This window comes from Sus scrofa, chromosome 2 (genome assembly GCF_000003025.6).
Source record: "Sus scrofa isolate TJ Tabasco breed Duroc chromosome 2, Sscrofa11.1, whole genome shotgun sequence".
NCBI classification, from domain to species: Eukaryota; Metazoa; Chordata; class Mammalia; order Artiodactyla; family Suidae; genus Sus; species Sus scrofa.
In genome coordinates this window covers 89,803,930-89,818,390 of record NC_010444.4, presented here as the reverse complement: position 1 = coordinate 89,818,390, position 14,461 = coordinate 89,803,930, and the positions used below count along the sequence as shown (strand labels likewise).

The 14,461-nt window shown below is 46.0% G+C and overlaps 1 protein-coding gene across 2 annotated transcripts in view; it reads right to left on the bottom strand.

Moving 5' to 3' along the window:
- The window catches only part of CKMT2 (creatine kinase, mitochondrial 2), a 33,824-nt gene that overhangs the window by 11,903 nt on the left and 7,460 nt on the right, over positions 1-14,461 (bottom strand). The window contains exons 2-3 of one of the 2 annotated variants that reach the window (XM_021082288.1): positions 4,091-4,262; positions 959-1,157 (exon numbers count right to left, since the gene is read on the bottom strand). In XM_021082288.1, coding sequence (XP_020937947.1) covers positions 959-1,157; positions 4,091-4,242 — 351 coding nt within the window. In that variant the 5' untranslated portion in view covers positions 4,243-4,262. 2 annotated transcript variants of the gene reach the window in all.

Below are 14,461 nucleotides of genomic sequence, written 5' to 3'. Positions count from 1 at the left end.
GGAGCTGTGAGAAGTGGTAAGTGGGTCCAGGCAGCCAGCTCTAGTCTGAGACTCTGGGAGCCCAGAGCTGGGCACTGTGGCACCTGAGTGAGCTACCAGTCTAGTCCATTCCAGAGAAGCCCCACCCTCCTCCTGATGGCTGCCTTTCCAGGGAGCTGCCTTCAGCTCCCTGCAACACAAGGGGCAAAGGGGGCCCAACAAGAGGGAGATCAGCTGGAGGTATTTGTCACCACGAGGCTGCTCCGGTGGCTGAGCTCCAGAGCAGTAGACCGCCCTGTGCTCTGCAGCCGGGATGAGGATGTGGAGATTGTGGGATTCCTCCAAGAGATTTAGTGAACTCACTAATAGAACAGCGCTATGTAATCAGTCATTCTTAAACTCAAGACACATGGAAAAAAGGACACAATGAACTTCTTTGTCTGCAAAGAAGTTTGAAAAATCTATGGTTTCCAAATGAGACAGGTTGGGGGGGGGGGATCTACTGAGGATACCGGATGGAAATGCTGTAAAATTTGGTTGTGATGATTGTTGTACACCTATAAATGTAATAAAATTCATTGAGTAATTTAAAAAAGACACATGGAACCATTCTCCTCCACTGCAGTAAAGTTCAGCCACAAATGCATCATCTCCTAAACCCTTACTGGTGAATACATATCACCAATACAATAAAACCATTAAAATATATATTTTTTTAATATCAATTCATCCCCTTGACAAGCTCAGAGAGTTCCATCACGTAACTCATTCCTCCATGGGGATGGTTTCTGCAGCAGCAGCAAAGGAAGCTTTGTCCCTGGGAGCTATAGACCTCACTGTTTCAGAAAGCACTGCAGATGGCCCCTTGATGCTGGGGCCTCCTTGATGGGCTCCCTTCCTGCAGAGGCAGCAAGGTGGCCCACAGAGAGAACTCAGAGCAATCCGCCCCCATACACGCACTGGCAGCCCAGAATTTTACCTCATAGGACTCCTCATCACCAGCCACCATGCCCACGGTCTTTATAAAGGGGTGGCCGGGGTTGTCCACACCAGTCTGGATACACTGGTCCAGGGTGTAGCCGTTGGGTGTCACCTTGTTGCGGAGCTTGGCGTAGATGGCCGGCGTGAGGCACTCGGCCATGCAGTTGTTGTGCTTGCGTAGATCAGGGTAGTCTGCGCTGCAGGGGGAGGAGAAATGCATTCAGTGAGCAGCCCCTGAGCGAAGGGGTCTGTGCAGGAGCTCTGCTTCTGCCCATCCTTCCCCAGCAGGCAGAGGAACACTAACTAGGTCGTGAATAATGTAAGCCAGATTTTTTAAAAAGAGCTCCTTGAACTGCCAGAGAAATGGACCTGGCCCTGCCTAAGGAGTCCATGATGCTTGCTGCAGAAGCCCACAGACTGTGACTTATGTTTATGTAAAGAGGAGAGAGAGGGGAGTTCCTATGGTGGTGCAGTGGAAATGAATCCAACTAGGAACCATGAGGTTGAGGGTTTGATTCCTGGCCTTGCTCAGTGGGTTAAGGATCCAGTGTTGCAGTGAGCTGTGATGTAGGTTGCAGACGCAGCTCGGATCTGGTGTTGCTGTGGCTGTGGTGTAGGCCGGCCAGCAGCAACAGCTCCAATTCGACTCCTAGGCTGGAACCTCCATCTGCCTCGGATGCGGCCCTCAAAAAAGACAAAAGACAAAAAAAAAAAAAAAAAAAAGAGGAGAGAAAATAATTAGAAAAGAAATTGAAATCATATAAGAAGCTACAACAGGTATAAGAAATATGTAAAATCATTTCTCCCCAAGCTAAGTGATAATCACGTGCATTATTGTGGAATAGGCCATTGTAAAGTATCAAACTTTATCTAAGAGAAATAACAGGACATCTCATTTAAAGGGATTAAATGGTTCTGTTGGGTAGAAGAATGTTAGACTGTAGTTATGATTTCCATATGGTAGAAAAATTGGTAGAGAGATGAGAGAGAGAATATGTTGCGATTCTATGTGATCGGGTAATTTTATAAAAATATTTTTGGTACTTTCCATGGTAAAGATGGACTGTTCCAAAAACATGAAACACACCCATGAGAAAGTGAAATCATATGCAGACTTCCCTTTTTTTTAAACTCCATCGTTTTGGTAAAATACAACAGCTGCATTTTAGTCCCTTAGATCTGCGGTACAAAGGCTAAAAACTCAACAGGTGAAACTACAGAGAAATTCATGTGTCTGTCTGTCCTCTCTCTGTGATGTTCTCTGCTTTGCTGGGAGCAGTGCCTAGCTATAGAAACAGGAATTCAGCTATTGAAATAATACCTAGAAAGAAATCAAATGGAGGTGCTGTCTTACCCTGGGCTATGTACTGATTGAAGAATAGGGGATTAAAGATGACCACAGGCTCAAACGGAGGTAATCTCACCTCAGGAATTCCTGAGGTACACGGTGGGGGCCAGTATTTCCCTCAGAGATCCTGATTCCCACAAAGCCAGTAAATGTTTCTGAGAAACACCTCAGGTGTTCCTTGACTCTTTCATGCAAACCTGCCTACATGAAATCTCTTCAAGGCAGACCTCACCCCAACTCGATCCAGTGGTGTGTGATGCCTCAGCCATAGTAAGTTTCCAAGGGTGGAGAAAACAGTCCATCTTTTTTTTTTTTTTTTTTCCTGCCCCTATATGGAGTTGCCAGGTCAGGGATCAGATCTGAGCCACACCTGTGGCAATGTGGGATCCTTAACCCACTATGCTGGGCGAGGGATCAAACCTGTGTCCCAGCGTTCCCAAGATGCTGCTGATCTCACTCCGCCACAGGAGGAGCTCCAAAACAGTTCACTTTCATGCCACTCCTCCACTTCCCTACTGCAAGGTCCTTTAAAGCTGACACTTAACATCAATACTACCACATGGGGAATTCCCACTGTGGCGCAGCAGAAGCAAAACTGACAAGGGACCATGAGGCTATGGGTTTGATCCCTGGCCTCGCTCAGTGGGTTAAGGATCTGGCATTGCCGTGAGCTGTGGTGTAGGGCACAGATGAAGCTCAGATCCTACGTTGCTGTGGCTATGGCATAGGCTGGCAGCTGTAGCTCTGACTGGACCTCTAGCCTGGGAACCTCTATATGCCCCGGGTACGGCCCTAAAAAAAGCAAAAAAAAAAAACCCTACAATAGCATGTTTTCCAGAGGTGGTACAGCATGTGTAGGCAAGACATAGGTCTCGAATCAAGGTCCCTGGGTTCACATTTGATGGCACTACTTAATTCTCCTCAGTATCCACTGCATCAGGGATGCTAAGAGGAACAAAATACTCTGCATAGGAGTTCCCATCATGGCTCAGGGGTTAATGAATCCGACTAGGAACCATGAGGTTGCGGGTTTGATCCCTGGCCTTGCTCAGTGGGTTAAGGATCTGGCATTGCCGTGACTGTGGTTTAGGTCGCAGACACGGCTCGGATCTGGCGTTGCTGTGGCTGTGGCATAGGCTGGCGTCTACAGCTCCGATTAGACACCTAGCCTGGGAACCTATATATGCCATGGGTGTGGCCCTAGAAAAGACAAAAAGACAAAAAAAAAAAAAAAAAAAAACTCTGCATAAAGTGCTCCGTACACACAGGAGTGTCCAACAAATGTTACTACTATTATTACTATTATTTCTATTTCAACAGACATCCAGCTCTAGGCAGGGATGATGACATTACACTTTCTTAGATTTGCCCCAAGTCACTGTGCTTATAAAGAGTCACTTTGATTTAGTCATCCTCAGTGGCAAAAAGAGGTATCCTTGCTGACAGTTTTGGCAGGAGAAAGCATATTTCTGGCTGGCTTTTGGTGTCATTTCAAAGCCAAGAGGGGGAGTTCCAGTCATAGTTCAGTGAATCCGACTAGCATCCATGAGGATGCGGGTTCAATCCCTGGCCTCGCTCAGTGGGTTAAGGATCCAGCATGACCCTGAGCTGTGGTGTAGATCGCAGATGCAGCTCAGATCTTGTGTTGCTGTGGCTGTGGCATAGTCCAATGGCTACAGCTCTGACTGGATGCCTAGCCTGGGTACCTCCATAGGTGTGGCCCTAAAAAGACAAAAAGACCAAAAAACAGAAAAATAAATAAATAAAGCCAAGAGGACTTACCTTGGCGGGAACAGCCTGTGCTGCTCCCGGGCCTCAGCACACACGCTCCGCTGATTCATCAAGTACCCGGTGGTCAGGGCACCGGTGCCCAAGGTGGCAAATAACAAAGAAGCATTGCGGCCAGTTAGTAATTTTGAGAAGGTGCTGGCCATCCTTCCTCGTGGATGAGTGTCTGGAAGGCAGAGAAGCTGGATTAGCCACACAGCATGGCCCTGAACCATAGTACAGAGATCAATAGATGGGAGAAAGAACTGTGGGAGACTTAGCGTCTGTTTTACTTTTCTCTGTCTTCCTTTCTCTTCTACCCCCTTCACATTGCTTGAGAAAATCTGGGTAGTTTTAGAAACTGAGGATGTCAAATTGCTTGAAGCCCATGCCATTTTTTGCACTAGCAGGACATGCGTGGGTGGGAAACGGAGGATTTCTACATCTGACTGGTTGACAGACCACGTGCTCTTTGGGACTCTGCCCCTGCACAACTTAACACTGAACAGAATGGACTGCTGGGCTTGTAAGAGGTAGAGGAAGTTGTTACCAAACTAGGTTCATTTTGCCCAATGCACAGCAAGCCAAAACGCTGAGACAATAAAGCTTGCAGCAAAGAGAGGGTTATTCCCAAGACAGCCAAGGGAGAAGATGGGAAAGCAAATCTCCAATCTTCCTCCCTGAAGGCAAGGGGCTTGGGGTATTTATGGGATCACAAATAAAGAAGCGGGGCAGGATGTCTCCATGAGGACAAAGGTTCGATCCCTGGCCCTGGGTTAAGGATCCAGCGTTATGGTTGCAGATGTGGGTCAGATCTGGTGTTGTCATGGCAGTGGCAGCTGCAGCTCTGATCCAACCCCTGGCCTGGGAACTTCCATATACTGCAAGTGCAGCAATAAAAAGAAAAATAATTTTTAAAAAAGCAGCAGGGTGGTCGAAGGCATGAGGAATGTGGGGAGGATGGGGAGAGGTGATTGGAAAAAAGGTGCAGTAATAGTCATTTTGCACAGCTGTAATTAGGCTAAAGGGCTCCCAGGTTCTGAGGGTGGAGTTTTCAGCCCTCCTATATCAGAAGGTCACTGAGCTCAGACACTTGTGTATGCCCAGTTGAAGGTTCAGTGGTCAGATCCAGTCTTAACCAACTCAGCCTGAACTAGACACAACTGACTCTAGTTCCTGGAAAATAACTCAGGCAAACATCTTATCATTTAGGCTAGGAGCTGCTTGGTGGAGCTGCAAGCCTTAAAAGGACCTAGATTGGTGAAGACAGGCAAAATGGATGTGATCCATCATTTGTACAGTTTCAAAGTCTCTGAGAACCACACTCCTACTTTGCTTACCCCAAATGAGTCAGTGTCAGAACTCAGGGTAACAAGTCAGGAGGTTTGGGTTATCTTGAGAGTAGATGCCCATTTGAACACTAAGATCAGGATGCTAGCAGGGAGGTGGAGACCAAATCTAAGACTCCCAGGTGAGCAAGGATCTTGAGATGAGCTGAAGTGGTCCAAGGTCAGGAGCCCTCCCTGTACCCCTGGCTTCCAGCTGAAGTGCACTCAAATCCTCTCTGAGGAAGGTATATTCATTTTAGGACCTGGTTTCCTACAGATTAAGATCAAGCAAAAAGCTCTCAGTCAAAGACCACCAAGCACAAATGGAGATACCATGAATGGAAGTCAACAGAAGACATGGCCACAGATTTAGACCTCCAATGATTGAATATACTGGAATTGTCATATGAGAATGCAGATTGCCTCGACGTGCAGTGTTGAAAGAAATAAATCTTGGAATCACAACAATGAGCGAGCAACAGAGACTATTATTACCAAATTTATTTGGAAGAAACCAAACTGAACTACTGGATATAATACAGCTAAAGACAGAATAAATAAACTGGAAGATATATTTAAGAAACTACACAGAATGTCATACAGGTTAAGAAGAAAATGGAAAGTATAAGATAAGAGATGTAAAAGAATGAAGGTCAAATACACATCTAATTAAAGCCCCAGAAAGGAGAACAGAGAAAACAAAGAAGCCATATGAGAAGAAAAGTGAGAATTTTCCAGAATGGAAAAAGACAAAAATCCATAATTCAAGAGGCACAATACAACCAACCGAAATTAAAATAATCCATCCACACATAATAGTCAACTGCAGCACAGATGCAACAATGACACTAAAAGCAGTCACAGAAAGACAGTTTCCTGTAAAAGGAAAAACATCAGCTGATTTTTTTCAACAATGAATAATGGACGCCAGAGACCCGGTGTCTTTAAGGAGCTAGGAGACAATAATTATCAACCAGATTGGGGACCGAATCAAACTATCTTTGACTGAAAATGAAAAAGGCAATTTAAAGAGCAGATCCATAACAAAGAAACTACTAAAATATATACTTTAGGCGTTGCTGTCATGGAGCAGCAGAAAGGAATCCGAACCATGCGGGTTCATCCCTGGCCTCGCTCAGTGGCTCAAGGATCTGGCGTTGCTGTGCCTGTGGTGTAGGTCGCAGATGCAGCTCGGATCCAGTGTTCCTGTGGTTGTGGAGTAGGCCGGCAGCTGCAGCTCCAATTAGACCCCTAGCCTGGGAACCTCCATATGCTGCAGGTGCGGCCCTAAAAAGCAAAATAATAATAATAATAATAAAATATATACTTTAGAAAGTAAGAAACAGACACTAGCGGGACAGCCTGAGATGCAGCTAAAATGTATAAATCATGATACATTTTATATAACATCAACAAAGGATGAAAATCAGATACCCTGCTGTGTCTGCTACTGCTGAGAGATCAGAAGGGACAATTAATCCACAGCATCACCCAGGGAGGGACTATTTAACATGGGTTGTTGAGTAGAGAACAATGGAGCAGGTATCCTTCAGTACTCCCTCTTTAGATTGGCCTCTGTGATGCCCAAATAAAGGAAGGGTAGAATTTCCCCCTAATATTTAGAAGGTTCCCAGGACTCTGCTACAAGATTCTCCAAGTGTAGATGGCTTAGATGGCTGCAAAGAGCCCATTGAGAGTATGATTACAGGATGAAAACCTGGGCTACCCAGTGGATGATGAACTCCCCCAATAAGGCGAAGCTGGCATGGCCTTAAACGTAATTCTGAAGTAGCCTTCTGAGGTCCACTTTCTGGCTTGATTGCATTTGGGGAACTGGGATTGATCCCTCAACTTTGTGCTTCCAGGATCCTCACATGGAAGTCTCTACTTAATATCTTTTTGAGCAACACTAGGGAGAAATTTGAACATCTCAACTAAAAACATCAAAGGCCTTAAAAAATAATGAGGAAATTCTTTTTCTATTTAGCATGGGAAATCAGATTATCAGACAGCATTTCCTCTGTGCTCATGTCTTAAAACAACTCCCTCAATTCCAAAGAAACTGGAATTACCTTAGTAATCACCAGGCAAGATAAACACGTCATTTCTTAAAGTTGTTCTGGGGACTTGTAGTGGCCCAACATTCACCTCGTCACATGTACTTCTTTGTTCCCTACTAGACTTTGGGCTGCTGTTCATCTTCCAAGAGGAGGTGAACGGTCCTCAAGGAACAGCAGCAGGTGTTCCTGGCCCTTGTATGCAGCAGGCAACGTTAGGTTGCATCTTTCAGACCTGTCTTAGCTGTTTCCACACCCTGCAATCAGCTTCCCAAGCAGCGAGGCAATATCGCCTTCTCTGAGTTTTATTGTAGAACTCATCAAAGTAAGGGAAGCTTTGCCCAAACTCTTTCCAGACTATACATGAGCCAAAAAATAAGCCAGGACATTGTTTCTCTAAGTTAACAGGAAGTGCAATTGTTGCGATTGAGGGTGACTCAAATATTTTTATTTTGATTTTTTTTCCCCTTAATTGGATATGTTTTCGCATCAGTCTGTTTGAGAAGAGAAATCCTAAGGGGCAGAGTCAGGAGGAAGAGGTGGGAATGGTGTCCCTGTGTAGTGCACTGACCACTGGTGGTCCTTAAAGGTCTCCCCCGCTGCGAGGGTGATCCGGAGGGAGTATATGACTCAGAATATGAATGTTTGAGATGTCATCATATCCATATTTTAGTTTCTGGAAAAAATAATATTATTTAACATCCAAGAGTTCTAACATCAGGCAATGATGTCAGATTCCTGGCAACAATCCTCTAGAGGCTTTGGGTGCAGCAAGCCAAGCAATCTTAGGGCTGAAATTCTCTTTACCCCCTGCTTTGATTCCTTGTAGAGAACTGACACAGACTCAAAGTTTTGGTAAAGTGAAGAATTCCTGTTTTCTTGACTCTATGTTTTTCTCTCTCCAAGACACATGGAGACAATGAATTTCACCATTAAGGTTCCAATCAATGAACTTGGATATGAAGTTGAAACAAGGGTCTCAAACAGGACAGTGATCTGTCCTGTCCTCCTCTGGAGCCATGCTCCCCCAAGACCCAGAGCCAGGCTTGCAATGAAATCACTCTGCCTCACAACTAAACGAAATCTCTCTTGCATACTAAAAGTTAGTCTTTGGAAGTTCCTCTCATGGCTCAGTGGAAATGAATTTGACTAGAATCCATGAGACTGTGGGTTCAAACCCTGGCCTCAATCAGCCGAGTTGGGGATCTGGCCTTGCTGTGAGCTGTGGTGTAGATCGCAAACACAGCCTGGATCCCACGATGCTGTGGCTGTGGCGGAGGCCGGCAACTGTAGCTCTGATTTGACACCTAGCCTGGGAATTTCCATATGCTGCAGGTGCGGCCCTAAAAAGTGAAAGAAAAAAAAAAAAAAAAAAAAAAAGCTAGTCTTTGAAAACCTGCACTGGCAGAACACTGCTTTGTCCTAAAGATTTCTCTATTACCCGGAAGGCCCCAATGTTACGTAAGCACAGCTGATACCCCTGCTCAGAGGAGGCTCACTTTGTTGTTTGCACAGATGATAACACGTGGCATAAACCAACAGAGCTGCAAAGAGCTATGCTGGAGGTTACCTGTGTTCACCCAAGTGGTCAGTATTTGGCTTTGCCTAGTTTCCAAACACGGTGGTTCTATAAACTGGTATATTATGTGAAACCACTGGAACAAAAGTTTGGAGCTTAAAGTGCTCTGAAGCTCCCTTACAAGCTTTTAAAATTTTGATTCCCTCCATGCGCCTAGTATTAGCATAACACACTGAACTGTCCTGTCAAGAGATCAGTGGAAAGAGGAGATGAGGGGCTGGAGGAACTGTGGTGTTTCTCCGGGGACGAAAGCCCTTGGCATCTAGACACCTGCACTGTGGGTTCCATGTCTTGCTTTTTGCCTGATGGCTTACTTCAAAGCAGGCATCATTCCTGCTTTTGGAATGTCCTGTTTATTCCCTTCTTGGCACTCAATCCCACCTATAGTTATTTTATTTATTTTTCTTGTTTATTGATAATCTCCCTGAACAAATTATAAGCCTCCAAGGGAAGGGACCCTGTTCCTTTTGCTCACTGTCATATTGCCATTGCCTGGTGCTTAGTAGCCTCTCAGGAGCATTATTTAATATAAGTGACTTCTGTTTTTTGCTGGGGTTAGAAGTCAATCTGAGGCTTGCCAGGATCCACGATCCTGGGGTCAAGTGAGTGGTCACAGTGGGGGATGTGAGGCCAGAAATGGAGCCAATCAGAGAGCTGAGGAGATGAGGGAGCACGGGGTGGGGAAGAGGAACATAGGCAGCAGAGAAATTGTGAAGCCTGCTTCCCTCAGCCATATGAGATCAGCAGCCAGGGTCCCCTGGGAGAGCAATGCTGATGTATTCTGGAGAAGAGAGGCCAATGTCAACTCAGTAAGCTCATATGCAGAATTTTGTGAAGGCTCACACAAGCACACGGACATACGTTCAGGGATGGTCATGGGGGCCCAGAATCCCCAGGACACAGTGGGCCAGTCTGACATTCAGGTTGCCAGCTCTAGAGCCTTACAATCTCAACTTGGGGAAAAAAAAAGAAAAAGAAAAAGAAAAAAAAATATATATATACATATTTGAATACAGATTTTTAAAAAAATATCAGTTTTTCTGTCCATATTTTTGTGCTAGTGCAATGAACCACACTCAGTTGTTCTTATAAAATTATTAATTGTTACTATTTAGTAAAAGTATCGCCTCTCACTGCCCCTCCCATTTGGACTTTGCCATCCATTCTTTCCAGCCTGACTGGACCCCAGCCTGGTGCCTGTGTTTCCACAAAAAAAGTGACCGCTTTCTGTCTGAGTGCCCCAAGCACTCACGAGCTGCTCACTTGCACTTGAGCTGCATAGTTCTTTGACATGTGGTGGTGACTTCAGTTATCCCATATCTCCTGTCACGTTGGGGAACTCCCCACATGTGTTTGGATTGTCTTTCCAGCTGACTGGTAAAAGCTTCAAGGATAGGAACTCATCTGCCAGATTCCTGCACAGTAGCTGCTCAATAAACATCTCTTCCCTGACTTTATGTTTGTGAACAGTGTTCTGCCTGATTTCCAGAAGGAGGCACTCTTACCAGCGCCCTGTGTATCTCCTTTTTTTTAGGGGTGCCCTCATGGCATAGAGGAGTTCCCAGGAAGTTCCTAGGAGTCAAATCAGAGTTGCAGTTACTGGTCTACACCACAGCCACACCAGATCCAAGCCACATCTGCAACCTACGCAGCAGCTTGTGGCAACGCCGGATCTTTAACCCACTGATAGAGGCCGGAGATGGAACCCCATCCTCATGGATCCTAGTCGGGTTTGTTACTGATGAGCCGCAAGGGGAACTCCCTGTGTATCTCCTTTTAAAAGTGTGTATCTCTCAAGTGAACATGTAAAAAATAAATAAAATAAAATAAAAACCTGTACGTCTTTTCCTTTCCCCAAGGCACCTTACCCTCTAGCCTGGCCCCTTTACTCCCGAGTCCTTTTCACTTTTAATCTGCTATGAAGCCCCAGGCCTGGTATCCAAACCAATTTAGAATCCACTTTGTGAGTCAGCTTCCTGGATCAAAATTTGAGGAAAAACAAAAATCTACTTACATTACACAAAACACATCCCTTTCAGCCTCTGATTTTGAAATCTTATCAGAAAAGCAGCAAAGCAAGGCTGGTGGGCTGCTTTTCTGCATTTTCCAGCTCAGGTTCCTGGGCTGTGTAAGCCACGCCTGAGCCAAGGCAGCCCAGTGCAGGCTCCTGAACTCTCAGCCTTGACAGGCTGGCTGATCCCAAGAGCCCCCTGAGCCCATTCCACAGGTGCCCAGCAGAGGCTGCCCCACAGACAGCCGACAAAGCATAGCATGTGCACCCTTGCTCCCTCCAAGGATCCGCCCCAGAACAAGCAGGCAGGTGGGAAAGGCATGCTCAGGTGAAGAGCAAGTGCTAGGTGTTGGGGAAATTTAATTTAAATCTCCTGACACCCAGAAATTCCTTTCCAAAAGATACAGGAAAGTAAGAAACAGTTTGGAGTTCCCGTCGTGGCTCAGTGGCTCACAAATCCAACTAGTAACCATGAGGTTGCGGGTTCGATCCCTGGCCTTGCTCAGTGGGTTAAGGATCTGGCATTGCTGTGAGCTATGGTGTAGGTCGCAGACGAGGCTCGGATCTCGCTTGGCTGTGGCTGTGGTGTAGGTGGCAGCTACAGCTCCGATTGGACCCCTAGCCTGGGAACCTCCATATGCCGTGGGTGAGGCCCTAGAAAAGACAAAAAGACAAAAAATAAAAAATAAAAAAGAAAGAAACAGTTTAATTACTGACTAATAAGCAGGAAAACAGACTGCAATGCATAGGCAATCAGTTAAAGAGACTCCAAAAAGGCGGAACAAAATCTCATCCTCTTATGGAGCCTTCAGACAGACCCTTCCAAACTGCTCTCGAGGTAAGTCAGGTAAGAGAATATGACAGCACTACTTGTCACACAGAGTTCACCCTAAATTCACAGTCGTGGGCATGGCCATTTGTGTTAGCTAACTACCTTTGTCCAAAGGGAAAATAAGCTTTTCCATTTCTCTGACAGGTTGCTTACCACTGAGCCTCGGAGACTGGGCGGCTGTCTTCGATGGGGCGTTTACATTTCAAAGAGATGCTCCCAGGTGCTTGAGAAAGACGGGCCTGGGTGGTCAAACCAGCTAGACGTTTACTTAGCTTTTAGAAAGATTTAAATATGTCTCAAAGGGGCAGAGAAAGTTTTCTGAAGGAAATACTCTAAGAAAAGGGAGGGGGTACATTAACTTTGGCATTTCTCTCCCCCACATTACTGGGGAGGACAGTGTTGGGAGATCAGCTGGGCTCAGCTCCAGGATGGACATTATTTGGAGCCGATTTAGTACTTGGTACATAAAAGGGAAGAGAACCCACAACCACAGTATGGGGTCACAGTTTTTCTTGGTTCTCAAGCCCACTGGCCCACATGTGACAGGTTCTAAGTAAATGCTGGGTGAGTGAATGAACAGTCACAGAGAAACCAGGGCAGGAAAGGACTTTGGAAGTCATCTATCTATCTATCTATTTTTTAAAAAAATTTGTGGCCGCGCCTGCAGCATGTGGAAGTTCCCAGCCAGGGATCAAACCTGTTACAACACACCACAACAGCGACCCGAGACGCTGCAGTGACAATGCTGGATCCTTAACCCAATAACCCACAAGGGAACTCCTAGAGACCACTTAGCTCGACTTGAATGCAGAAATCTCTTTCCCTTCAGCCGTTCTTAAATACCAGCAGTGCTGGGGAGCTGACCACTTCTGAGAGCAACCCGTTTTACTGGAGAATAACTGAAAATATTAAAAATCCTTTTCATGTCTTAATAAGGGGGAAAAACAAAACTAGAGAGCACTTTCAAGGGCCATGTACTTTCTTCACAACTCCAAGGAGTATTATCTTGCCCCACGCCACAGATGCGGGAACTCAAAAACAGAGAGGTTAACTGACAGCCAAAGGTCACACAGCTAGAGGGAAGTTATATGTACTGACTTTCAATAGGCACTCATTTAAATGAAGATGCTGCTTTTACTTACAAGCTTTTTGTGTTTTAATTTTTGACTACGCCCATGGAACATGGAAGTTCCCTGGTCAGGGATCAAATGCATGCTATAGCAGCGACCCAGAAACCCACTGCCCTGCAGTGACAACTTCAGAACCTTAACCCACTGCACCACAGGAGAACTCCTACAAGCTTTTGTAATAAACAATATTACAGTATATTTGAATGGAGTAGATCCCCTTGTCTCTCAAGTAACAGAGCTGCCAGACAGTTCTAGCTGCCTCTGGTTCTTTATGCTCTCCCCGGCATCCTGAAGGGTTTGTCTTCATCAGGGTTTCCACAGGGGGCTTGAGAGAGGATAATTATGGGGTCAAATTGCCCACTAGCACATGGGCATCATTCTGGGCAGCTCTGAGAGGCAGCGCAAGCAGGGGGTGTACCCTCGGGGCTCCTCCTCCCTCCAGAAACCCCACTGACCTGGCATGGGGGGTCACGGTCACCATGAATGATAATGACGTGTGTCAGGTGGGGACAAGTCACAGTGAGAAAGTGATGGAGGGAGAAGCAAGACAGGATGAATGACGATAAAGACATGTTATCTCTTTACTTGTTTGTTTGATAAATATTTAAATGCCTACTATGGGGCTGCTTTTCAGAGCTCATAGTCTAAGGGGAAAATTCTCCTGTAGCACTTACCGTTGTTAAGCTTTGTGGTTATCTGCTGTTAGCTTTGTGGTCATTACCTCATTGAATCCGTATAACAGACCCGTGAGGTTGATGCTCTTATGACTCCCATTTTACGGGTGAGCAAATGGAGGTAAAGAAAGATAAAATAACACATCCAAAAGCACACAGTTTCTGAGCGCCAATGCTGGGAGTCAAAACCAGTGGTCTGTTTTCATAATCCAGGCCCTTAACCAGCACCCCGCCTGGGCAACAAGTCAAGTGGTAAGTGTTCTTTGAGGGGACCCAGAGCCCTGTGAGAGCCCCTGGGAGGGTCTGGAACTGGCCCAGCCCACTCCGCTACACTTTTTGAGGGAGCTTGTCTGGTCTCAATTAGATGGAGGTATTACTTGCCTCCACCTGCCCTGGGACTAGTAGCAGGTCACTGACTGCAAAGGATTAGAGCAGAAACAATGAGGAGACACCACACACCCGTGAGCATCATGAGATGACTCTGGAGGTCTGGTGCATCGCCTCCCTCTGGCTGGCTGCTTTCTCGCCATCTCCAGGTGGGAGAACTGCCCCTGCCCTCAGCCCTCACCACACTTAATCTACTTTGGAAAGGAGAAGGGGAAGAAAGGCTAACTTCAGTCCCTGTTCTATGCCTGTTCAATCTTCTGAATGAGGAAACAGCATCCTGGACACTGTCCCTCATTCAAATGTGGCTCTGGAGGGACTCCACAGAAGATAATTCCCCTGAAGGTGGAGAGCTGAATTAAACTGAAGCTGAATCTGCCTGGGATTTGTA